The sequence below is a fragment of the Grammomys surdaster genome, unplaced genomic scaffold, assembly GCF_004785775.1.
Source record: "Grammomys surdaster isolate TR1022 unplaced genomic scaffold, NIH_TR_1.0 126133, whole genome shotgun sequence".
Taxonomy (NCBI): domain Eukaryota; kingdom Metazoa; phylum Chordata; class Mammalia; order Rodentia; family Muridae; genus Grammomys; species Grammomys surdaster.
In genome coordinates, this window is record NW_021620941.1 from 3,449,513 (window position 1) to 3,475,495 (window position 25,983).

Below are 25,983 nucleotides of genomic sequence, written 5' to 3' on the forward strand. Positions count from 1 at the left end.
CTCCATGTCTTTGTATGACAATTTAGCATGTTCAAGTGATCAGACACACATCCACACAGACTGCCTGGGCGTTTGAGAACAGGGCTCACCCTTTTATTGGCTGTACATGCCTGTCAGGGAGGAGCTCTCAAGGAGCTGCAGGCTGCTCTGACCCATCACCAAAGAGGATTGGGGCTGTGATTTCTCTAAGTGGTACCGCCTGGCAGGTACCACATGTGGCTCGCCTGGCTGTCCTGGAACACAGCAGTCCACACACTTCAGGTCCTAGGCAACCAAGTGAAGAGTCTGTCCCCTTAGGCAGGCAGTCCAGTGGGTGACAACTCAGCTTCCCATCGGCCCTGTGAGGCGTTGCCAGGGTGACAGGGCTGTACTGCCCAATCCAGGGCACGCCTCCCCAGGGGCTTGTCCCTCTCCACTGGAGTCACTGGTGGATGGCAGGTGTGTCTCTGGCCTGCTAGCTGCTGGCCCCCAGCTCTGGCCCTGACTTCATCTCAGAGCGAAGCTGTAGACATGATAAATTTCATCTGGCAGGTTCTCCTGGCGTTCCTCGGCCAGGAGGCTGAGGCCTGCACTTCGGATGATCCGGCGGACCACCTCAAGGTCACGGCACACGCTGCTGTCCACATCGTCCAGGATCACACCCTCCTGGGCCATGTTGTCTTTAATGACAATGATGCCATTGGGGCGCAGACCCCGCTTGCATCGGCGCAGAAACTCAGCCAGGTGCTGGTCCGTCAGGTGACCTGAGGAGAAGAGAGGCAGGAGTGTGCAGTGTGTGCCCTTAGCACACACCCAGCAAGCCTTGTCTCTAAGACCTAGCTCATGTCAAAGGAGGCCAGAGTTCTGACATCATCCACACAAAAGCAAAGAGTCAGAAGCTGGGATTTAACAGACTGCTGTCCAGCCCTGCCTGACACCTGCCCATCATAGCACCCTCCCTTCCTAGACCTGGATTGGAGGGTGGGACTGAAGCCCCTAAACAAAAGGGCCGGGACCACAGTTTTCACACTAGTATTAAGCAGCCCCCTCCTGAGGAGGCTCATGCTACAAGGTCACCCGCCCTGTGCATAGCATTCCAGATGAGGTGTCAGGTCACACAGGCATGCCCCCTGTACTGGCTGGTTTCACGTGTCAACTTGACACAAGCTGGAGTTATCACAGAGAAACGAGCTTCAGTTGAGGAAATGCCTCCATGAGATCCAGCTGTAAGGCATTTTCTCAATTAGTGATCAAGGGGGGAGGGCCCCCATCCCTGGGCTGGTGGCCCTGGGTTCTATAAGAAAGCAGGCTGAGCAAGCCAGAGGAGCAAGCCAGTAAGCAGCACCCCTCCATGGCCTCTGCATCAGCTCCTGCCTCCAGGTTCCTGCCCTGTATGAGTTCCTGTCCTGACTTCCTTTGGTGATGAACAGCAATGTGGAAGTGTAAGCTGAGTAAATCCTTTCCTCCCCAGTTTGCTTCTTGGTCATTAAGACATCCCCCAACTCCCACTGCAAACAGCAGAAGTGCAGTTACATCCTGGCCTGGCTGGGCTGTGCACCACACTGCATCACTTGGTGGAAATTTGAGTTGAGGCCAATCTAAGCTATAGAAGGCAATCTAAGCTATAGAAGGCAATCTATAGACATGGGTGGAGATGGCTTGGACTAGGAGCACCCACTTCTCTTCCAGAGGATCAAGGTTCAGTTCCCAGGATCCAAGGTGGTTCACAGCCATCTGTAACTCTAGCTCCAGGGGACGATGCCCTCTTCTGGCCTCTATGAGTACTGCACACACAGGATACATGGATTCACAAGCACTTCTACATAAAAATTTGAAATCTTTTTTTTTTCTATTCTAAGTTTATTTTTAATTAATCTATTCTTACTTTTCATGTGTATGTGTGTTTGGCCTGCATGTAGACATCTGCACCATGTGTGTGTCTGGTGTCCACTCAAGCCAGAAGAGGGCACTGGATCCCCTGACATGGTCGTGAGTCACCATCCGGGTACTATGAATGGAAGCAAAGCCTTTGCAAGAACCCCCAGTGCTCTTATTGCTTAGCCATTTCTCTAGCCCCTGAAATAAAAATGTAAAAATAAATCCTTACAAAGCTCATTTTCACATCTCCAAATGAGAGTCACTGAGCACTCAACATGGCCCCACCTAGAAGCTGCTGTTCAGCTGGCTTCAGGCATCTCCTCATGGTCCTGGGAAGTGGGAGGGAGCTGCATCTCAGCTGGCCAGCTCACTGCAGGAGCAGAACCAGGCTTGTAGAGCTGGGGGAGCACTGAGTGGCAGGGAGCACGGTGTGTATGGGTAAGAAAAACAGGACCCTTACCTATCACCCACTGGATCCAGATCACGTCATACGAGCTGGGCTCCGGGCTGAAGTCCTGGAGACCACAGCAGAAGTAGTTCCTCACTCTCTTGCCCTCTTCCCCCAGGTAGGTCTTGGCTTTGGCCAGAAAGTCTTCTGTCACATCGACCATGTCGACCACCCTGAAGAGCGGCAGAAGCAGGCGCTTGGTGATCCTTCCAATGCCAGCGCCACAGTCCAGGGCACAGGAAGTCCCCGTCTTGTTTGGGCCTTCCTAAAACACAGGGGCAATGTATAACCCACAAGGCACCACAACCGCAGGGTCCTTCCCATCAGTCCCAGAAAGCTGCTTCAGGCTCCTGCACTGGCCTGTCACTGAAGGGCAAGCAGACTCTCTAAGGTCACTTCAAAGTGACAGCTTGAAAAAAAACAGGTACATCATCTCCTTTCCCTCCAGAGCCCCCAGGAGCCCATAGGGTGACAGCTAGGGAAGGTCAGTGGAGCTGTGGAGAGAAGAGGGCCTCCTGCAGGGCTCACCAATGAGCTATGTGGAGCTCAGAAGGGAGGACACAGACAGACGGCCACATCAGGAGGACAGTTACCACCCACAGCCTCCAGCACTCGTAGGCCAGGCAGGGGCTGTTCCCAGACTACTAAGTCCCTAGTACTTGGCCAGCTTCTGACTTGTGGCCCTGAGACAAAATTCATGGTCCACAAGTCCCACCCAATCACCACCCTCCAGGCCCCTGGTGGCAGCCACCAACAAGATGACAGAGAACCTGCAGTGTGATGTATGGAAGTGGCTCCCCACACTGCCCCACCAGAGCCACAGCCTCTCCTGGAGAGGACATCAGACCTGCCTACCCTTAAAAACCTCTGCAGAAACTTCCGGGAGCTGTTGAGGTCGATGTTGGAGATGTGGCCATACCCCCCGAGCATGCCGTCCACCGTGGGCGGGATCTGTTTCCAGTAGGTCTTGGCCTTTGAATAAAACTGCTTCTCATCCTCGATCACCTCGCTCGTCATGATGTCACCAGCCCCACAGTTGCCAGCCACCTCTCTGCTCCCCTGAACACAGAAGAGGCAGGGTGAGCAGGGCACTGAATAACAGGAAGAGTCTAGCATACAGGTAATACTTTGAGGTGCAAACCTGCCCAGAGAGAGCAATGTCCAGCCAGCTACAACACCCCAGACATCCGTGTGACTCTCTTGGTGACCTACCACCTCAGGACATGCAAAGGCCACAAAGTAGAATCCCCTGACTTCTGCTACAGACACTCCAGGAGGCCTGAGCAACATCCATGACTTTCTACTCCCTCAGTGGCAAGCGATCAGGTCAGGAAGGGCCAGCCCTTCATTCCAGACCAGGTTCTCAGCCAGGCAACAAGCTGTGTAGCAACAGGCAGGAGCTAGGCACAAATGCGACCAACAGTAAGGACTAGGCTGGCAGCACCCACATGACCATGTATCATGGAAGATGCGGGATCACACCTGTGGGAGGTGCTGGCTCCCCTTTGTCCCAGCTATTGCGTGGATCTGGTGTTCATAGTCCAGTTGGAGACAGGGAAGCAGAAAGCTGTTCCAGTACTAGGAGTGGAAGCCAGGCCTTGTACCACTAGGTAAGCACTCCAGTGCTGATCCTTGTGCAGGCTCTAGAGACTGCTTTCTGAATGGGGGGTAGGGGGGAGGCATACAGGGGCAGGGTGCGGTCCAGAGAAAGTGACACGGGCAGCCAGGGCCACAGTGAAAGTGGCTGAGAAGCAGAAGACTTTTGCAGAGGACCAGTCCTGTTAGTCAGCTTCATGTACTAATAATAATGAAAACTAACTGGGCTGGAGAAGTGGCTCAGCGGTTAAGAGCACTACTGTTCTTCCAGAGGTTCTGAGTTCAATTCCCAGCAACCACATGGTGGCTCACAACCATCTGTAATGGGATCCGATGCCCTCTTCTGGTGTGTCTGAAGACAGCAACAGTGTACTCATATACAATAAGTAAATAAATAGTTAAAAAAAAAAAAAGAAAACTAAGTGTCCAGTTCACAAGGAACTACCCCGAGGGCATCACGGGGCACTGGATACAGGAGTGGCTATGCTGACAGATACTGGACAAGTGTTGGTCACTGCTCAGTCACTGTCCAGCACCCAACCTTCCCCCACGCATAGATGCCACCATCACCCACTGTGCAGAAGGACCCGGGAGAACATAGAAACCAAAAGCCCTGCTCAAGTCAAAGGGTCCTGCTCTCCCCACATAGGCGCTTGTCCACTAGAACACTGGCTTTACGAGGCAGGACCCTACGGTTCACACTTCACACCACGAGGGCCCCCGGCGTCATGTCTGATAGGGTAATGACAAAGGCCCTTAGGAGGCCAACAATGTCCCTGCTTGGAGTGTCAGTGAGAAAGCTGGGATGCCCCAGGAACATGACCAGCCTTGGAGCTTCAGGTCTCACCCCACCCACTTGGGTACCACTGTGACAGGGGTATCGCTGAGCACCTAAGTCACAACTTAACACTAACACTCAGCATAGGGATCTGGGAACAAAGAGCCAAGCCAGAGAAAAGAGTGACAACAAGGCCACAGCAGAGAGGACCCTGTGGGCTGCTGGGAGGTCTCTGCCAAGTACCTGTGACTGGAAGGGGGAAGGAACACAAGAAAAGCAAAGGAGTCTCATCTGTCACAGGTCCCCACTGCAGCACAACCACACTCTCTGTGACAAGGGTTTGATGCCAGAGGAAGACTCATGGCCATCTTGCATGATGCCCTTGGAGCAACAGGTCGAGGACCCTGGTTCTAAATACCACGCTCATTTACCACAATGCTCTGCCAGCAGCACCGGCCCCGAGAGAACAGCAGCATACTTTGAGAACAGATACCTTCCACTGTAAAGTCTCTGGCCCACAGAGCAATGTGAAGACCTGCTGGTCCCCAACCATCACCCCTACACATAGAGTGGTACTTGGGCTTGAGAACCAGAGTAGACAGGGAACATCAGTCTGAACACCACCGTGTACTTGACTGGGGACTGAGAATGACTTGGGACAAGAGGGCTGTCTGGTGCTTCTCTGGGCATCACAACAACTATGTCACAACCGCTACCAGCTAGGACAACAGTCACTCTTCCACACACGAGCTCAGCACTGGCCCACTCATACTGGGGCCCAGCAACCAGCCTCCCTCGCCGCCCCTAAGTACTAAGAATATGTTTAGAATGATGCTCAAAGCTGTCTTCTTCAACACGAAGACAATGACTCCAGATATTTCCTCATGACCCATTCAACACATGGGCATCCAACACAAAATTTGGTCCTTAGCAGGTAAGTGAGAGAATGGGAGCGGACCAGAAAAGGGAGCATGCTCTGCCAGTCTGCCACCCCCAGGATGCCAGCTCCTCTGAGCAGGGCCAGAATCCGGCACGTCTTTTGCAGTGCTGGATGTGGCACTTGCTAGTTGGCGGTAGAGTTGACTGAGCGAGCATGCACGGGGGCAGCCACTTCTCACTTTTGGAGGCTCCCAGTCCCCTCAAACCAGATGTCACTCCTGTTACCAACCTCATCTGTTGCTTTACCAAAAGCTTAGGACATAATTCCTTTAAATGCCAAAGTCTCTTGAAAAATCTAATTTACAAGAATCCCACTTGCTTCTAGGAAGCAGCTGGGGGGTGGGCATGGGGGTGGGGCACACCCAGATCCCAGAAATGCAAGTCCTGGGTTGATTTGCTCCTACAGCCAACTCATTAAGACACGTGCTTCCTGAGGCCCTGTCCAATCATGGCCCTCTAGTGTCTGCTACGTGTCCTGAAGGCTCCTGAGGCTTAGAGACATCAAGAGAGACATTCTCCCTCGGGTGGGGGGTTGGGGGGGCAGGGGAAGCACACATCTTTAATTCCAGCACTCAGCAGGCAGAGGCAAGTGGATCTCTGTGAGTTTGAGGCCAGCCTGGTCTACAAAAGGAATTTCAGGCTAACCAGAGGTACAAAGAGAAACCCTGTCTCGAAAAACAAAATAAAGCCAAAACAAGTTTTCTCTCTACTACACAAAGCTGCAGGGCCATGGACAGGAAGGGTCAGGAGAGTGGCTGTGTGTGTGTGCTAGGCTAGCTCACGGGCAGACGGGCCTCGTGCTATGTGTGTATGCTAGGCTAGCTCACGGGCAGATGGGCCTCGTGCTCATGGCAGACTGTCACCTGTACATCTTCGGAGTCATCTAATTCCATCACGCTCCACCTGGGCAGCTGCCTTGCTAAATCTCTGTTCTCAGGAGAAGAAACTGTCAGCAGCCTTTACAGCACCACAGCCTGAGACATGCTCTGAAGGAGCCTGAAAGCAACTGCAGGCTAAAAGAACAAAACCTGCGTTACATTACAGCCCCGCTCTGCAGCATGGATGTGAACAGCAGTTGGCCCTGTGTAAAGAGCAGAGCTCTCCAGGAAGGGAGGAGAAAGGGGGAAGGGGGGGAGACAGAGAAGGGGGAGATGGGGAAGGGAGAGGGGGGAAGAGATGGAGAGACAAAGAGGAGGGAGGCCAAAACCATGAAGAGTTTTAATACACATTAAAAAGTATGTCGGGTGTTGGGTGTGGTGGCACACACTTTTAATCCCAGCACTCCAAAGGCTGAGATAGATGAATCCCTGGGTTCAAGGCCAGCCTGGTCTGCACAGAGAAACCCTATCTTAAAAAAACAAAAATCACCGGGCGGTGGTGGCGCACACCTTTAATCCCAGCACTTGGGAGGCAGAGGCAGGCAGATTTCTGAGTTCGAGGCCAGCCTGGTCTACAGAGTGAGTTCCAGGACAGCCAGGGCTACACAGAAAAACCCTGTCTCGAAAAAAAAAAAAAAATCAGCCAGGTGTGATGGTGGAGGCACTCAGGAGACAGAAGCAGAAGGCTCTGCTCCAGGCCAGTCTGGTTTACACAGTGAGTCGCAAACCAGCCACAGCTACATGGTTAAGACCCCCTTCTCAAAACAAAACAACAAATGGCTCTGGTAGCACTGAGTCCAAAAGTGCTGCACGGAGACCACCCCTCACCGACTGTGCAATTGGCAAGAGTGGTTTTATTTCAAGAAAGCAAGAAGCCTACATACAAGGTTGGCCACTTACAAAAAGGCGACAGCCCCAAAGGTGCACAGGCCTTTTTTATAGGGAACTGGGAGCATTTTAACTAGCGTTAGGTCATCGGAAACTTCACTGGTGGGTGTCAGGGATGTTGCACGGAAAGGTTTCTGATTGGCTTGTCAGTGGACTGTATTCCTGTCATGAACGTTAACTACAGGATGAGATACCCAAACCATATACAGCTGTCCTGCATAGATGACCCATCCTGAGCTATTTCCCTATCCTTATGGTTAACTTCATTCTTTGGATGGGGAGATTTTACGGCCTAGTTCCTGGGGCTGATCACTTAGGGGTGTTGTATGGTCCGTTCCTGGAATGGATGACTTTCCTTTTGAAGTCAGGCCTGGTCCTAAAATGGAGTTCAAGTTGTCCTCTCATTCCCTCTTGAGATTATACCATGCGTCCAATCATAGGCCCATTTGGGTGTCTGACTCCTGGGTGACCGGTTGGGATGTTCAAGCTGGACTGTGGAGATGCACTCTCGAACAGATCTGACCAGTGTGTTTACTATACAAGGTCCACAGGTAAGGACAGTTAGTGAGAGCAGGACCAGTCCTTCAGGGGACTGGGAAACAATGACCCACCAGTTATGATTCTGTGGCCTGAGTTTAGCACTCTTCTCTAATCTCTGGCAGACCATGGTCAGGCTATTCTGATAAAGCCCGAGGTGCTGTGTAGAAACAAGATTGTTCTCCCGGGTCTGTTCCAGGAAGAGTAAGTCTAAGCCCCTTCAATTTTGTAGTACTACTTCAGCTAATGAGCCTAACGACTGCTCTAGGTGATGGACAGACTTGTAATTGAGCAGATCTGAGCCTGTAAGGTTGGTTAGGACCTGAAGTGTTGATCTGCCCTTACTAGGGCTGTAGCATCAGTGCCGATTCCCTCAGCTATGCCAGACCCCACTAGCATGTACGTAGGATTGCTGAGATCCTCAGTCTTGTCTTTTCCTGTGATGATCCAGAGCCGTCTCCATACAGGCACTGAAGGAAGGTAACAGACTTGAGGGTACAGGGTAGCCAAACACACAGCTGGGATTCTGGAGGACCTGTGGACAGACCCACTAGGTTAAGCCTGAGGTGCATGCACATCAGGTTCCACTGGGGCTCATAAGGTAGGAACTGCTGGCTCCCATGGTGTGGGCGTGACTGCAGCGATGTTTAAGGTGATGGACGTTAGTCTTCCTCCTGAGACTCACAGCGAAGAAAGTTAAAGCTGAGCAGTCTAGGGAGGGGTGTGACGGTGGAGGGTGTGACGGTGGAGGGTGTGACGGTGGGGGCAGACTGGGTGTATAAGAGAGGAGGGATCTGTAACTGAGGCTGATGTTGTGGTTTTAGGACAGGTATTGGCGTTGCCAATGCCACTCGTCCTTTAGCTATAAAGGGGTTCCAGATGACGCTGGTTTTGGATCTGGAAGGAGTCCTCTATTGTATCCATGATACATCATTAAACCCCAAGCCTTCCCAGTCTTCCAGCCTCTGCTCTTCTGTCCCTTTTCCGTTGTCAAGATGGGGTTCCTCCCCCATGTCGAACCCGCCAATCCCCTGGGTGTCCTGCCTATCTAGATAAGATCCCGATTATTAGGTATCCATAGGGCACTGGATCTCCCAGCCCCATTTACGGCAAAAGCAGCTTTCTGTATCACAAGTCCCATAGTCATTGGTCCCTGGGCACACAGAGTTGGACAGCTGCTAAGTCGATATTCTTGGCGGTCCTTCCCACAAGCTGGCCTAGCACTTTGCAGTTCCTGGTATGATGAACAGGGTTGACCTCTTGAACCTGGACCCTTCCGTATGTATCCAGCCAGGGCACAAAGGTCGAGGTTAAGAATGGGAAAAGGTGGTACTCCCAGGACCAGTCAATGTCAAAGCCTGTGTGACTCTCCCTGGGTCTCACGGGGTTCTCTCAGGGTGTCAAAGTATCCATTTGGTGGTAGCAGCTTGATGAGGGTTTGTGTCCCCTGAAGTCTGATCTCCAAGCAGAGCAAGTGTGAGGAGCAGGCAGATGGAGCCCTCTGGAGACCTGTTGGGGCTGCCATTGCTTAGGGCACAGCAGGGCCGTGTGAGGCAAGAGTCTGTGAATTTTTCACTTAAGTGGGTCTCATGGGTGGGCAGCAGTTCGACACAATCTAGTGTTGGCTTCGTGCATGTAGTAGTCTGGGTCTACGTGTGGGTCAACATGTTCTATGTGGGAATGGTGTATCCAAGCCGGGACCCCTGTGGTGTGGTCAGGATTAAAGTGTATGGTCCCTTCCAGGTGGGCTCCAACACCTCCCTTTGGAGTTTTTTGATGATTACTGCACCTGGAATAAGGCTTGTAGAGAGGAAAGATCAAATTCAGCTAGGACTTCTGCTTTTATATGGGGGGCAGAGGTGGGAGCTTAGCGCACACAACTTCAGAAGGAGTTAATCCTAGAGCATAGGGAGAATTCCGAATCCTGAAAAGAGCAAAGAGAAGGAGAGACACCCAGTCGAGGGTTAAGGTCTCCTTAAGGTCCTGAACTTTGGGGATGGTACACACAATGGCATTTCCACTTTGTCCCCATAGCCTTGACTAACTTTTGGGTTACCTGAGAGATGAAGCAGCCAGGCCCATCATCTGACCCCAGGAGTACAGGGAGGCTGGACAGGGATGTCTTCTAACCGCTTCCTGGCCCCCACCTCGGTGGTCTCATGTTTGGTGGGATAGGCCTCTGTCCATCCTGAAAAGGTATCTACCAACACTAGCAAGTACCTGCATAACCCAGGCGTGACTTCTGTGAAGTCAATCTCCCAGTTCACTCTGGGTCAGGTTCCTCTCTCCCAGGACCCCAATCTGGAGGTCTCTCCACACTTGGCTTTGCCTATTTGGCAGATGGGGCACCAGGCCAATGTGTCCTCTGTTTCTGGCCTTAAGTCAAAGACACTCTTTGGAGTAGGTCCTCAATCTTTCTTTCCCCTAGGCGGGTGCTCTGGTGTAACTGCCAGATTCTCTAGCTAGCAAAGTCTGAGAGGAGGCTAATCCTTCCATCATGGGGGGCCTATATCACCCCTTTTCCTTGCATGCTGCTGTGCAGGTTCGGATCCTCTGTAATTCCTTGAAGGTGTAAGTTAGAACCTCAGGCACTATGGATGTCACCATCCAGGGCAGGCAGACCATTAGGGCAGTGGTGACCTGGAGTGCTGCCTCCTGGGCCATCATACTGGCGTGGTTGTTTCCTCAAGGGATGGCCCTGTCTCCCTTTTGGTGTCCAGGGCAGTGTATGACTGCTACTTGCTCAGGTAGCCATGCTGCTTGCAGAAGGTTCCGGATCTCCGGCTTATTTTTGACGGTTTTTCTTCTGAGCTGAGAAGCACTCTTTCCTTGTAGATGGCCCCATGAACATGCATGGTTGCAAAGGCATACAGGCTGTCTGTGTAGGTACTGAGTCTTTTTCCTTAGCCTAGCTGTAGGGCCTTCGTCAGAGCCATTATTTCAGTGTTTTGGGATGATGTACCTGGAGGCAGGGTCTTTGCCCCTATGGTTGCATCCTCAGTGGTCAACGCAATCCCTGCAGATCAGGTCCCATCTTAGACAAAGCTGCTGCCATCTGTGTACCATGTTAGTTCTGCTTCCTTAAGGGGAATGTGCTCATGGTCCAGTCTTGTCCCTTGTAGGTGGCTCTGAATCTGCAGTCATGTAAGGGACCGTCCAGGTCCATGCAAGGGAGTAGAGCTGCCTGCTGGGTTAAGGGTACTGCTGGTGATGAACTTGATTCAGGGAGGGCTCAGCAGCACAGCTTGGTTGGGCTAACCTGGCATTGGTCAGCCACCTGTTATGAGGATGCTTGAGGACCCCTTCAGTGGCTAATCGGCTCAAGTGTCTGGCCCAGGGTTAGCTTGTGGGAGTCTTTGACCAGCAAGGCTGTGGCTGCTATTATCTAGAGGCACAGGGGCTATCCAGTCACCACTGGGTCCAGTGGTTTTGACAGATATGCCACTGGTCTTCTCCAGGGCCAGAAAGACTGGATAAGAGTCCCTTTTGCTAATTCTTTCTCTTCATCCACATTTAATTGGGACAGCTTGGCGACATCTAGCAAGGCCAGTGCAGGAGCATCTCAGCCAAATATCTCCTCCATTGCTCAGCCCATTCCAATGGAGCTTTTCCTCCACAGGTTGCCTCATACAGAAGACATGCCAGTTCAGCAAACCCAGGGATCCCAGCCGACCCCAGGAACTCCCATACTTCCTGGTGATTGGCTGGTTGGGATCCTTAGACTAGTCTTTCTTGCACTCGACAGCCATCTTCCTCATCTTGAGTATGTACTCACGGTAGGTTACTTGAGTTGGCAGAGCTGAACTTTCTTGACAGACACATTGTACCCCAGTCTTCCCCATGTTTTGAGGAGTTCCTTAGTGGCAGCTTTACAGCCCACCATGGTGTTGGCAGCAATTAGCAAGTCATCTACTGCAACAGACTGGTATTTGGGTGGGCTTGCTGTACTCACCCAAATCCTCACGGAGAACCTCACCGAAGATGCTCGGGGAGGTTCTGAACCCTGTGGGTGCCGTGTCCAGGTCAGCTGTCTGTTGCATCCTTCAACTGCCTCTAGCCACTCAAAGGCAAAGAGGGGCTGGTTGCTGGCTGCCAGTGGTGATCAGAAAATCATCCATGAGATCCAGGATGGTATAGCATACCCATCCAGGGGGAAGGGTCCTGAGGAGGGTGTGCGGGCTGAGAGCAGTAGGATGGATACCCTGAACTGTTTATCTCTTGGAGATCCTACACCGGCCTACAGTAAGTAGAGCTGGGCTTTTTAACCAGTAGCAGGGAGGTATTCCAAGGAAGGAAGATGCCTAAGTCCCTTAAGAGCCTGATGTGGGGGTGATCCCCAGCTTGGCTCCCCTGGGTGTTGGGTATTGTTTGATTCAGGCTGGTGTTGTCTTGGCCTTCAGTTGAACCAGCACAGGCTCAGTGCTTGGCCAGTCCAGATGCCCCTGTTTCTGCCCAGGCTTCTGGGATCTCATAGATCCAATGTTGCAGCAGGCTCCCCTGCTTTCCCCAGATTTGGGGGGTGGGGGTGTATGTATGTGAATAATTTGTATTCATCTACCAAGGCCATGAGGATCTGTGTGGCTTTTCTTTCCCGATCAGTCACAGAGACGCAGGTTGGATCGAAGTAGGTCTGGGGTCCCACTTTAGTCGGTAAATCTCTTCCCAGCAAGAGGTACAGGCATTCGGGGATGACCATTAGACAGTGGGATACCCATTCATTTTCCAAATCCACCAATCTTCGGTGGCGGTCCCCACTGCCCCCACGCCATATTTAAGATAATGGCTCCAGAGGTTATTTTAAGATGGAGTATTGTGCCATGTCCCCCAGAAACTTGATGGGATCCCCTTCACTTTTAGGGTTGCCCAAGGCTCAGGGAGGGGCGCCAAGCCCGTCTCGTCTAATCGCTCATGCCCTCCAGCTCCAGCACCTTAGCCTCCGTGGAGGGCTTCCCGGGGGCATTCACTTTCCCTGTGTCCTGCCTTCTCACAATGAGCTCCGCCATCCTGACCTCACCCTCCCTCCTCTCTTATTTGTATTTCCAAATTCCACCTTCTTTTCTTGTCTGTTTCATTAGGCCCTGCAGATGCTGCCAAGAGGATTGTGGTCTAACCCTTTGCCTGTTTATCCTCTCTGGTGTTATACACCTTACCTTTGAAATCTTCTTGCCTCTGCAACTTACGATGAATGTCTGGTGCTGCCTGGTTGACAAAGGTCACATTTACCACTGACTGATTTTCCTTGGCTTCTGGGCCAAAGGGTGTGTAAGTTTGGTAAGCTACTAACAGCCATTTCAAGGGAGGCCCCTGTTGACACATACTGTTCCTGCCATACCTGGATCACTTTGAACAAATTTGTGGACCACCTTGTGATGGCCCAGACACACCTCCATTACAGTCTGGGGGTAGACCTTTAATCTCTCCCTATCTGTGTGTGGTATCTTGCCATTTCCCCTACTGGCCCTTATTGCCAAGGCTTCTCCACCCCTCATCGCACCCCCACCCCTACCCCTCTTTCCCCTCCTGCTGCCCTTCCCCCCAGATTTCCTGATGGCTGGTAACAGTGAAGAAAGAACTTCCTCTTCAAAATCTCCTAAGGGGAGAAAGATGGGATGGAGGGGAGCTGATGACCCAGGGACCGCTTGCCTTTCCCAGGGACCGCTCGCCTTTTCTCCACTGTCATGGCCCTAAAGGGAGGGAGGGAGGAAGGATTTTAACCAGGCAAGGGGCTTTTTCACTAGGGTCTGACAGGTGGTGTGATAGGCAACCTGGTCCAGGTGGCCTGGCTTTCCATAGACAACGGTCCTTAACCCTATAGATGGTGTGGAGGTCATAGGTTCCTTCTTTAGGCTATCCTACATTGAAGGTACACGAGTCATTTCTGCAAAAGACAGACATCTTTTTCTTTTCTACATGAAGCCCTTGTCTGGCTGCTAATTTACAGACCTCCTTGAAATGACCTAACTTAACACTCAAGGGAGCAGAGCTGGTTTGGTCCAATTCTAGAATCAAGGCAGCTACAAACAGAGACACAAAAGGACAATACTAACAGAAATGTACTGGTATGGCACGTGAAAAAGATCCAAAATTCAGAACAAAAGCCTGTCCCTCCAGTAGGTTCCGATCTGCCTCGTTCTGTCAGAACCAGTGGGATCAAGTCCCTTTCAGGCAGGACCTTCAAGTCCCCTTCAAGTGGGTCAGAGTGACTAAGGTTCCACTGGTGTGTCTGCCTCGACCACCTGGGACCTCCAGTAATTGGCTTAAGCCACTCACAAACTCAGACTGTCTGGACATACAGGGACACTGACAATAGAGACATACACACGGAATACTCACGTACCAGCCAGTGGTCACTCAATGTGACAAGGGTCTCTGGGACACTTCCTGGCCCATACACCAAAAGGTTAAGTCTGAAAGTGCCACCTGGAGACCACCACTCACATATGCAATTGACAAGAGTGTTTTTATTTCAAGAAAGTAGGAAGTCTGCATGAAGAGATAGGCCACACCAGACAAAGGTGTGCAGGCCATTTTATAGGGAACTAGGGGAATTTTGGCTAGGGTTAGGTAATCCTAAAACTTTACTGGTGGGTGCCAGGGATGTTACATGGGTCAGTTTCTGATTGGCTTGTGTCCAGGTGGTCGGTGGACTGTATTCCTGTCATGAAATGTCCACAATATCAGGATGAGATACTCAAACCATATAAGGCTGCCCAGCACAGAGGGCCATCCTGAGATACAATATTTTCCAATCTTTTTGGTTATCTCCAGGCTGTTCTTTGGATGGGGGATTTTATGGCCTAGTTCCTGGGACTGATGACTTAGGGAAGATTTTATGGTCAGTCCTCTTTTGAAGTCAGGCCTGGTCCTACAACAGAGTTTATGCCGTCCTCTCAATAGTAGGGTGGACTAAATCGGAATCTGGCTCTGCTTGTCTACCAGCTGTGCAAGCTCAGATAGGACCCTTAGCTGGGTACGGTATATTACAAGCCTATATTCCTAGCATTCAGGAGGCTGAGGTAGGAGGATCAGGAGTTCAAGACTAGCCTGAACTACACAGTGAGACCCTGATTCAAGAAACCAAAAAGAGTTCAGTTGGCAGTAACAAAAGCCTGGGTTCAAGCCTCAGGACCCCTAAAACTGGACATGGTGTGCATGCCTGTAATCCCAGCATTTCAAAGGCTGAAGCAGGCAGGTCAGGAGTTCAAAATCATCCTTGGCTACAAAATGACTTTGAGACCTGCCTAGACTATGTGAAACATTGTATCAAAAAATAAAGAAAAAAAGGAAGAAACAACTTGGGCTGCAGATGCACTGCCCTCACCTCCACCTCTCAAAATAAATTAATAAATAACAAGTAAGATACTCTGCTACAAGTTATTCTTAATATAAATGTAAATGGTGAGTTAAAACAGGCTGTATTTCTTTATCTTATGCTAGTCCCCAATAACTACACAGAGAAAGCCAAGATTTATTTAAATCTCAGTAGCTAAGATCTGCCAGAGCCTTCTATGTAATCTGCCCAGCCCCGTCCCAAGTGATCTCTCTCCAGACCCTTTCCTCATGGCTCCAAATTCTCCATCCTCCTTGATCTGAAGCTCCCTCTCTCCCAGTCTCCTTCCTCTGGTTGGCAGAGTTCGGCCCTATTCTCTATTCTGCCCAGCCATAGGCTGACCTTCATTGACTAACAAGGCAGGAAATAAATGGTACAAACTGTTTACACAGACTTAAGACAGAAAATTGTTGATATAGGCATTGCAATGCCCTGACCACACTGAAAGATGATAGGAGGGCAGAGAAATCAGCATTTGAATAACACAGGTAAGCTTTACACTGTATAAACACATTATGCCTACCCTGGGCCTCAATGCTCTTCCTCCTCTTCCGCCTCCTTCTTTTCACTATGAGACCAAGGCTGGTTTGGAACTCACTCTGAACTTCATAGAAAAGCTGCAGTTATTAAATGAGCCTGAGAAGTCCCAGGATCCACTGTGTAAGGCATATAGCCTCTTGAGCTTGAATTCCCCACTATCAGAGATGTTTGGTGGATGGTTCAGCTGTTAGAGCACTGGCTGCTCTTTTCAGCATCCCACAGTTGGGTGGTTCAAAACCACCAATCACTACAGTTCCTGATGATCTGATGCCTTCTACAGCCTTCAAGGCTCCTGCCCCCATAAACATATAATCAAATATAATTTATATATATATATATATATGTGTGTGTGTGTGTGTGTGTAAATATATATTTTAAGTCTTAAACACAGGGGTTGGAGAGATGGCTCAGCAGTTAAGAGCACCAACTGCTCCTCCAGAGGTTCTGAGTTCAATTCCCACCAACCTCATGGTGGCTCACAACCATCTGTAATAGGATCCAATGCCCTCTTCTGGTGTGTCTGAAGACAGTGACAGTGTACACGCATACATAAAATAAATCTTTAAAAAAATCTTAAAACACAATTTTTCTCTTTCTCTTTTTCAGATTTCTTTCTGGCTTGTGAGATAGGGTTTCTCTGTAGCCTCGACTGTCCTAGAACTCACTCTGTAGACCAGGCTGGCCTCAAACCCGGAGATCCACCTGCCTCTGCCTCCTGAGTGCTGGGATTGTAGGTGTGCACCACCTCCATCTGGCTCAAACATAATCAAAAAGATCAAGTAAGGAAAAAGTGTTAAAACCTCCGAAACACATAGACCCTGGTACGGTTGGGGCTCACCCATGAGGTCACATGACCATTGCACTGAGGGTCAGTCCAGAAGATACCAACACAAGCTCCCTGTCCACCTAGAACCACCACGCAGCTGCAGACTCTGACCTTTTGATTATGTGGCCTGGCCTTCAGCAGAGCATTTCACAAGTAACACACACACCAAACACCACACACACACACACCATACACACAGAGGAAAGACAGCTCAAGGAAATGATGTGCCTTAAAACACCACTTGGGAAAGAAACACCAAAAGTAAGGAGAGGTTTCAGACTTCTTGCGTAGTCCTGGGTCCCCCAGGCGTTAGTCCCCAATCACTGTGTGACCGTCCATGCATTACTGCCATCAGCTACACCACCTCAGACAAGGCCCTGTGACACTACTTGTTCAGTCCCTTATCAAAAGGATCAAAGACCAAAATGATCATACAGTTGATGGGGCAGCAAAGCCTGGACTTTTTGAGATGGCAGTCCCCCCCCTTTGCCCCCGAAAAGAGGCTGACCTTGGCCTCAAGGGCTCATGACAGTAACTATGTTGGCCAGAGCTGGAGGCAGTTAAACGTGATAGCAACCTGTGCAGCCAAGCACTTAATTGCGAGGACGTGAGTCAAGCACGGCGCCGATTCCTCACAGCAACCTTGCAGTGGCTGCTTCCTCATCTCAGAGGGGAAACTGAGGACTGGAAAGTGATTTATGGGCGCGAGTGAGGATATGTCTTGCCAGCCTCCAACAACGTGGCTTCCTCTAACCCAATCCGTAGTCACCAGAGTCCTTCCCCAGGTCTGGTTAGTGAACCTCCATGGGACACGCACGTGGGCCAGGCCCAGGTCACTTGACGACAGGGCCTCACCGCTCGGGCAATTGGGGTAAGCACCTCCCTCCTCCCTGGCTGCGTCCCCTCTGCCAGCCTCGCGCTACTCACCTGGGTGGGGGCTCCAGGGACCCGAGAGACAAGGACCGCTTGAAGAGGTAGCTGGCAAAGACCGTAGCCCAAGGCAGCCGCCCCCACTCTACCGGGCCAGACACCTCGCGGCCTCTGCCTTTGTCCGCACACGTCACTTCCCCGAGCCTGGAGGGGGCTGGACTCAAGCTCGCTCCGCCCCAAGGCCAGTTCACCCCGCCCCCAGGCTAGCTCGTCTCTCTCCACAGCCAGATAGCCCCTCCCCAGATCCGACAGCCAGATCGCCCGGTTCCACGTCCAGATCGTCCCTCCCCACAGCCAGCTCGGCCCTCTCCAGGGCCTGCTCACACCTCTCCACGCCCAGCTCACCCCGCCCTAAGACCGGATCACCCCACCCCACAGCCTGCTCGCCCGGCACGCCCAGAACTTCCCTCCGCACGACTAACTCGCTCCTCCCCACTCCCAGCTCACACAGCCACAGGACCAGAGAGTCCCGCCCCTCTCCTCCCCATCGCTACCTTCCTTGCCCCACAGCTAGTTCACCCTGCCCTCCAGCCAGCTCGCCAGACGCCAAGGCCTGATTGCCCTATTCTAACAGCCTTTTCCTGTGGGGCTACTCACCCAGTTTTTTGTCTACGCCCGCAAGACCCTCCTGGACTTCATGATGAAGGATCCACAGCTGGTATCTCCGGTACTAAGTACATGCACCAGCTCACTTGAGGGTGTAGCTCTTTTAAGAGTCCGATTGAGTGCTGGCCGTAAACTTCCGGATCCTTCTGCATCAACAACATGGTTGCTGAGGTCACAGGCACCCACCACCACACGCCACAAGACTGGATTCTTAAAAACCGGCATTATGAGAGTTTTCCACCCTAAAAGGAGGATTAAAGGCCATTGTTGCTCAAATCCACCCATTCCCACTAGTCTCTTAATATATCAACCCAGAAAAGAGAACAGGAAAGAAAAGGCTTTGACAGAGGCAATGATTGATTGCCAGACCAAATAAAGCAGAAATCTAGAAGTTTCCCCTCCAGAGGACTGCCCTTCTCTATCCACTCATAGACAATCTGCACCGATCTTGAAGGAAAGACAAGCTCGCTGCATATAAACCGCTGCATATAAGCCGCCTCGGGCTTCTTGTTGCCACTTCTAACTGGTGGATATGATGATTCCGCTACAATGCTCTGTTAAATTTGTGAGATTTGCGGGTTTAGGCTTGAGCCTAGCACAGGCACTGGAGGTTATAACTATTTTTGCCTTAAGTTCACCTCTGTAAGCCAACACCCCAGTGTTAGACATGCCTAGAATACCTTTCCTGGACTCTGCATACAGGAGACGCTTAAAGTTGTGTTTGCTTTTATTTATTCATTTTTCTTTTTGAATCGGTGCCCTGCTAGGTAACCCAGGATGGCCTGGAACTCACAGAGATCCTCCTGCCTTTGGAATGCTGGAATTAAAAGAATGCACTACCACACCTAGTGTGTAGAAAGCAATAGAGGCAGAGGAGGCTAAAAATCGTCCCCACAGTTGAGTCCCCGCCCCAAATCCGTGCACTAATTATTTGATAGCTACTCTAGACTAGTCTAGGTCATTCCTGGTTCAATAGTTGAAAGAGCTATTCACCTCCACAGAGTGGTGAATGATTGGAAGCCCAGCACCTGGGAACTGGAGGCCAGAAACCCAGGAATTAAAGGTTATCTTATCACACATAGTGAACTCAACACTACCTGAGACCTTGTCACAAAAACAAAAACAAAAGCCAAGAGGCAGCAGAGATGGCTTTTTATAATTAATTTCTTCTTTTTCCCTCTTTCTTTCCTTCTTTTCCTCCTCCTTCCTCCTCTTCCTCCTCCTTTTTTTTCCAATAGAGTTTCTCTGTGCAGCCCTAGGTGTCCTGGAACTTGATTCCATAGAGTAGGCTGGCCTCGAACTCAGAGATTGGCCTGCCTCTGCCTCCCAAGTGCTGAGATTAAAGGTGTGCACCACCACTGCCTGGGGGTGCTTCCTGGGCTCAAGAGATGGCTGAGCTGTCGAGGGTACTGGCTGTTCTCCAGAAGACCCGGATTCAAATCCCAGGACCCACATGGCAGCTTGCGACTGTAACTCCAAGATCTGACACCCTCACACAGACATATGTGCAGGCAAAATGCCAAAGTACATGAACATAAAAACAAAAATTATCTTTAAAAAAGAAGGAAGGAAGGAAGGAAGGAAGGAAGGAAGGAAGGAAGGAAGGAAGGAAGAAGAGTGCTTCCTGCTTTTGCAGAGAACTAAAACTCAGTTCCCAGGCAACATGACCCCTTCTGGACTCAAAAGACACCTGCATGAATGTGTGGATGCACACATACACACACACAAATAAGTTAAATTTCTTTTAAAATGCAGGTTTGGTCTGGTGTGATGGCTCACACCTTTAATCCCAGCACTCAGGGCAGGGACAGAAGAATCTCTGTGAGTTTAAGCATTGCCTAATTTATATAATGAGTTTCAGGACTGCCAGTGTTAGTATTCTGTCTAAACTCCACCTCCACAGTTACCTGGCAACAGCCAGGTAGGCTCCTCCCCACAGTTACCTGGCAACAGCCAGGTAGGCGTGCCCACTATAAAAGGGGCTGCTTGCCCCCCCTCCTCTCTCGCTCTCTTACTCTCTTACTCTCTTGCCTCTAGCTTCTCCTCGCTCTTCCTCCCTTCCCTTCCCCCTCTCTCCACATGGTCATGGCTGGCCTCCATCCACTTCTCTCCTCTCTCTTCTCTTTCTCCACCATCTTCTCCCATTTCTCTCCCTACCCTTGCCCTCTGCCCTGAATAAACCCTCTCCCCTTTGGAACCATTTGGTCTGGAGTTGTCTGTTCCAAGCTGTGCGCCGGAAGTCTAACATTGGTGCCGAAACCCAGGATACGAAGACTTCAGGAACCGTGAGACCTATGTGGCCACCGGCAGCTGCAGCCGGCTGCTGTGAGGCTGCTATGACCTTACAAGACCGACGCCACGTGGCCTGCCACAACCCCACCGCTGCAGCTGCCACCACTACACCACACGGACTTCATCTGCTGCTACCTGCCATCACCAACCATGTGAATTCCCACCGATACTGCAGACCACCCCCATCCACCGCTGAGAGGCTTGAAAAACTTCCACCACGTGAGCTGTGCCACTGCAGCCCCCACATGGTGCTCTGCCACGTGGGCTGGGCAGCCAGACAGGTCTACACAGACCTCACGGTTCCACCTTTCCTGATACCAGACTGCACAAGTCCACAAACACACTGGCGGTTTTTTTGTTTTTGTTTTGTTTTGGTTTTGGTTTTTCGAGACAGGGTTTCTCTGTGTAGCTCTGGCTGTCCTGGAACTCACTCTGTAGACCAGGCTGGCCTCGAACTCAGAAATCCGCCTGCCTCTGCCTCCCAAGTGCTGGGATTAAAGGCGTGCGCCACCACCAGCCGGCACACACTGGCGTTTTAATTGGTAAGGAGTTTCCGATTGGTGGGAGGAACCCTGGACGCCCGGCTAGGGTCTGGCCAACCTTCCCTGGGCTAAGGGGTTGGCTTTTCATTGCCCCAGTCCATATGACTGGCCTCTAGCTGAACTACAACCTAGGACATTGGCCATTGGGTGATTTCCCTCTCAGAAATAGCTCCCGGCCCCTCCCCAGCTCTCGCAGCTCCACTGGAAATCCCGGAACCAGGTGAGCTATTTTCTGCCGGACTAGCTCCACAGAGACCCCTAGATATTCTCATGACAACCTGATTATCTAGCCTGAGCTTGATTTTTCGTTGCCAGCTTTTCTTTCGGGATGCCAACTGATAGCTCGGTAACAGCCGTCACCCAGTGGGTACCACATTGTCTTTGACTGTATCCACAGACACCCCGCTGGGTTGTCTACTGAAAAACCTCAAATCTCTAAAATTAATGCCTGGTTTGAGGCCTTCCAAATTGATACACCTCTGCAATAAGGTCTGGATTCGGTACCCTCTAGATAATGAACTAAAGTAGCCACGTAATGGCACGCTAGACCCGACTATTTTAAGAGGTCTTAACACACACTGCCAGCAGTCTGGTAAACGGAAACAAATGCCCTATGCTTGCGCATTTATCTACCTTCGTTATACTCTTTCCATGTGTTCTTCCTGTTCCCCCCTCCCAGACCATCTGCTCACCCCATTACTTTGCCACCTCCGTTCTCTCTTGTGGAACTTTGCTGACCACCATCTACCTCGACCACACACTGTCTCCTGTCCACTGTCTGTCAACACTGGAGACCAAGTGCTTCTTTCCCCTCCAGATCATTGGCCCTCACCTCTCTCTCCCAAATGGCAGGGCACTTTTAAGCTTCTCAGGTGGACCCCCGAGTTTGGGACATCCAGAACCCCTCTGTTGCTAACATTCTCCTGTTTTCGTCCAGTTACTGGACTCTACCAGGTACATCTGCCAAGCCCAATACCCTCTTACTCTCCAGAGCCTCAGGGGACTTAAGCCTATCATTGCTGACCTCTTAAGGAAAAAACTCCTTCAACCTACCTCTTCCCCTTTTAACACCCCTATACTGGCAGTTAAGAAACCTAATGGTACCTAATGACTGGTTCAAGATCTCAGGCGCATTAACTCTGCCGTAGTTCCCCTCCATCCTGTCATAGCTAACCCTTACATGCTTCTCTCTACTATCCCCTCAGGGATTTCTCATTTCTCAGTCCTTGATCTCAAGGATACGTTTTTCTCTATCCTTCTAGACACCCAGTCACAGGACATATTTGCCTTTACCTGGACAGATCCTGATACCAACTTTTCTACCCAACTTACCTGGATTGTTCTACCTCAGGGATTCCAGGACAGCCCACATCTGTTCCGGCAGGCCCTGGCTTCAGACTTAATCTCTTTATCTCTCCCTAGATATAAGATTGTACTTTATGTAGATGATGTTCTTCTCTGTAGCCCCTCCCTAGAAATTAGCCAAGCTGTCACAGGAACTTCACCTTGACTGGGTAAAACTCCTACCTCTGGCTCTTTTCAGGCTACGAGCCCTTCCCAAGCGACCTCTCCTCATTTCACCTTCTGAACTCATGTATGGACGTCCAGTCCTAACTCCTGGTCTTTCACCTAAATGTTCCCTCTCCCTCTCTGCCCAGGACCTGTAAAGTGAGTGCTAGCGGTACCTTCTGCTACAAAAACAACTAACATGAACATTGCTGTGATATGGGACAAGCTTGCTTTTCCTTGCCCACTGCAAACTCTAGCCACCAGAGACACTGGGCAGCGACTTTCAGAGCTAGCAGGAAGTCCCGCCCTGCTGCCACTGCCACCCAATCCCCTGCCAGCCATATGATCCATCTTTCTTATTCTGGTCCTAGTCAAATGTTTCTTTGCTAATTCAAAAATGTGCTTTTCTCTACCTACACAACCTGCCAAAGTTACTTAAGACAGGATAGGAAAGGCTCTGTCTTGATAGATTTTTACTATTGCTATTACTCTATTCAGTTACAACCAACCCTTATGGCTCTCAATCTTGTCAGAAGTCTGCTGATAGTATTTTTAAGCTTATGGCTGACAGAATGCCCAAAGCCTCTAACAGTTACCCAAAATGGTTTCAGAAGATAGACACCGGACTCCTAGAACATACAGCCTAGATTGTATGTGAACAAACACAATGGGATACCCTGAGTCAAATGACTTGGCTAAATCAAGGTAAGTCATTTCTCATGTCACGCGTATCCATTCCACAGAAAAAAGCCCTGCGTTTTCTGAGCTTGTAAGCCAAACTGACTTCACCCAAGAGACTATGGAAACCATGGGAACTGTTGGCTAGTGGACTCTGTCATTTTTTAAAAATAATATATAACTGGTAGATTGTTGTTTACTCTTTATCAGACTTCTGACTACATTGACAGCTAAGCTTTCACAGACATTATCTGTTACCTCATTACCTAAACTCAGCTGCCATCAATTAAATGCTCCACATTTCCTCTTCTCACTATCCCACTGTCCTAAATTATCTGAGTTCCTATAAACTAGCTTAACTCTAAAATATTCCACTATACAATCCAACAAAGGTTCATCTTAGAGACTGCTTGTGTTGTTAACTCATGCTGTTATCTGTTTTGTAAACTTACAAGCTACAGGAAACCCACTCAGATCTACCTCTCATGGACCAAATAGATGCCATCCAGATAAGTAAAGGGGCATCCAGAACAGCTCCAGAGAAACAACCTCCAGGTGCTCCATCTCCTGTCACACACACAGCTGCTTCTACTGGACCTGTTCCTTCTGACCTATTCTCAGATGGCTCACTCCATAGACCCTAGACAGCAGGAAACAGTCAGCTCTCCTAAGACCAGACAAACAACCCCCATACCCATTCTTCTAGGTTCCCCCTAAAGACACGTCACCCCCAATGCCAGCAGGAAGTAGCCAGATTTCACGACGACCCTATTCCTGCTTCGCCGTCACCTCTTTCTAATTTTTCTTTTTAATTAAACCAAAACGTAGGAATGTTAGTATTCTGTCTAAACTCCACCTCCACAGTTATCTGGCAACACCCAGGTACGCTCCGCTCCACAGTTACCTGGCAACAGCCAGATAGGCGTGCCCACTATAAAAAGGGCTACTTGCCTCCCCCTCTCTATCTTACTCTCTTGCTTCTAGCTTCTCCTCGCCCTTCCTCCCTTCCCTTCCCCCTCTTTCCACGTGGTCATGGCCGGCCTCCACTTCTCTCCTCTCTCCTCTTTCTCCACCATCTTCTCCCATTTCTCTCCCTACCCTTGCCCTCTGCCCTGAATAACCCCCCTCCCCTTTGGAGCCGTTTGGTCTGGTGTTCTGTTTCAAGCTGAGCGCCGGAGTCTAACAGCCAGAGCTACACAGTGAGACACAATCTCAAAAAAGTCAAATGAATAAGAATAAGAATAAGGAGGAAGAGGAGGAGATTTGGGAAAACTGCTCAAAAAAGCTGCTCAACACTTAACAGCGCATACAGAAGATAAGTTCAGTCCCCAGCGCAAATGTTGGGTGTCTTACACCCCCGGTTAACTCCAGCTCCAGAGGCTCCTGTTAAGGCCTGGGTAGCTGTTGTCTGTCTAGCCAGCTATTTTATGTGTTATTACTGTTATAAGGAAACCTCCTCATGTGCCGTTACTAGGAAGCTTTCTCATTCCCAAGTTGATTGCATATTCTGGTATGTTCTGAGCTTTGGTGCTATTAAAAACCTGTCAGAATAGAAGTCAGAACTCTGGACCTGAACCAACCACCCAGCAGCACTTCTCGCCCCGCCCCTGTGTATAAGCTTTTATGAGTTTTGCTTTTTTTTTTTCAATTTTTTAAGATTTATTTATTTAATGTATAGAGCATCCTGTCATTGACACACCAGAAGAGGGCATCAGATCCAATTACAGTTGGTTGTGAGCCACCAACTGTGAGCCACCCTGTGGTTGCTGGGAATTGAACTCATGACCTCTAGAAGAGCAGACAGTGTTCTTAACCACTGAGCCATCTCTCCAGCCCCTGGTTTTTGCTTTTATAAGCTGCCCCTGGGATGGACCCCAACATAAGAGAGACATCTGCACCAATGTAAGAAGCCATTTGGAGTAAGACTTCCATTTGAGTAAGGGCAAGTAAAGTTCCTGAGACCTCCCTGGGATCTGACATCCTACTTGGCAGAAAGAGTCATGTAGGTTAAGCAAGGCAAGTCCCTACCACAGCTGAATACCCCAACCAATGAGGACAGGATACATGTATAACAAAGACATGTTCCCAAGGAAATCCGCTATCCTTAAATCCTGATTGGTGAAATAACTTGGCACAGATGTTTGTGGATCTCAGACTTAAAAGCTCTGTAGGATTCTGGTTCGGGATCACAGTCAGCTCCTGAGTCTGAGGCCCTGATGGATCAGTCCTGGGGTGAATGCTCAATTGTCTCTGCCTGACTGAGATCAGTGTGTGTGTGGTTTGTTGGGTGACTATGGACCCCAACAGATCCAATGTTCATTTCTGGCCACCTGCACTGAGCATGCACATGCTCACACAGGTCCCCACATACTCACTTTAAATAATGATACAATAATGATGGAGATCAGGTGGTAGTGATTGCCCTGGCATGTGTGATGCCCTGTGATTGATACCCTGATACCACATAAAACCAGTTGAAGCTGGACATTATTGCAATCTCAGCATTTAGGAGGCAGAGGCACCTTTCAGTTAGTAGAAGGATCAGAAGCTCGAGGTTATCTTTGACTAGTGAATTTGAGAGCTAGAGACCCTGTTTTAGGGAAAACATAAAATAACAAAACCAGCCGGGCAGTGGTGGTGCACGCCTTTAATCCCAGCACTTGGGAGACAGAGGCAGGCAGATTTCTGAGTTCCAGGACAGCCTGATCTACAGAGTGAGTTCCAGGACAACCAGAGCTACACAGAGAAACCCTGTCTCGAAAAACCACAAAAAAATAAAACAAACAAACAAACAAATAACAAAACCAGC

General features: G+C 50.2%; 1 protein-coding gene across 8 annotated transcripts; it reads right to left on the reverse strand.

Moving 5' to 3' along the window:
- Nucleotides 1–64: 64 nt before the first annotated feature.
- On the reverse strand, nt 65–18,242 carry Ntmt1 (N-terminal Xaa-Pro-Lys N-methyltransferase 1). 8 transcript variants are annotated; one of them, XM_028756966.1, is made up of 4 exons: nt 18,145–18,242; nt 3,225–3,364; nt 2,318–2,566; nt 65–743 (listed from the first exon to the last, which is right to left on the reverse strand). In XM_028756966.1, exons 2-4 carry the CDS (start codon nt 3,298–3,300, stop codon nt 487–489), a joined length of 582 nt encoding a protein of 193 aa, XP_028612799.1. In that variant the 5' UTR covers nt 3,301–3,364; nt 18,145–18,242; the 3' UTR covers nt 65–486. The 8 variants fall into 8 exon arrangements, with proteins under 8 accessions (XP_028612799.1, XP_028612797.1, XP_028612800.1 ...); XM_028756964.1 differs by having other exon boundaries at nt 2,318–2,570; nt 3,161–3,364; XM_028756967.1 differs by lacking the exon at nt 18,145–18,242 and adding an exon at nt 17,545–17,787 and having other exon boundaries at nt 2,318–2,478.
- Between the last annotated feature and the right edge of the window lie 7,741 nt (nt 18,243–25,983).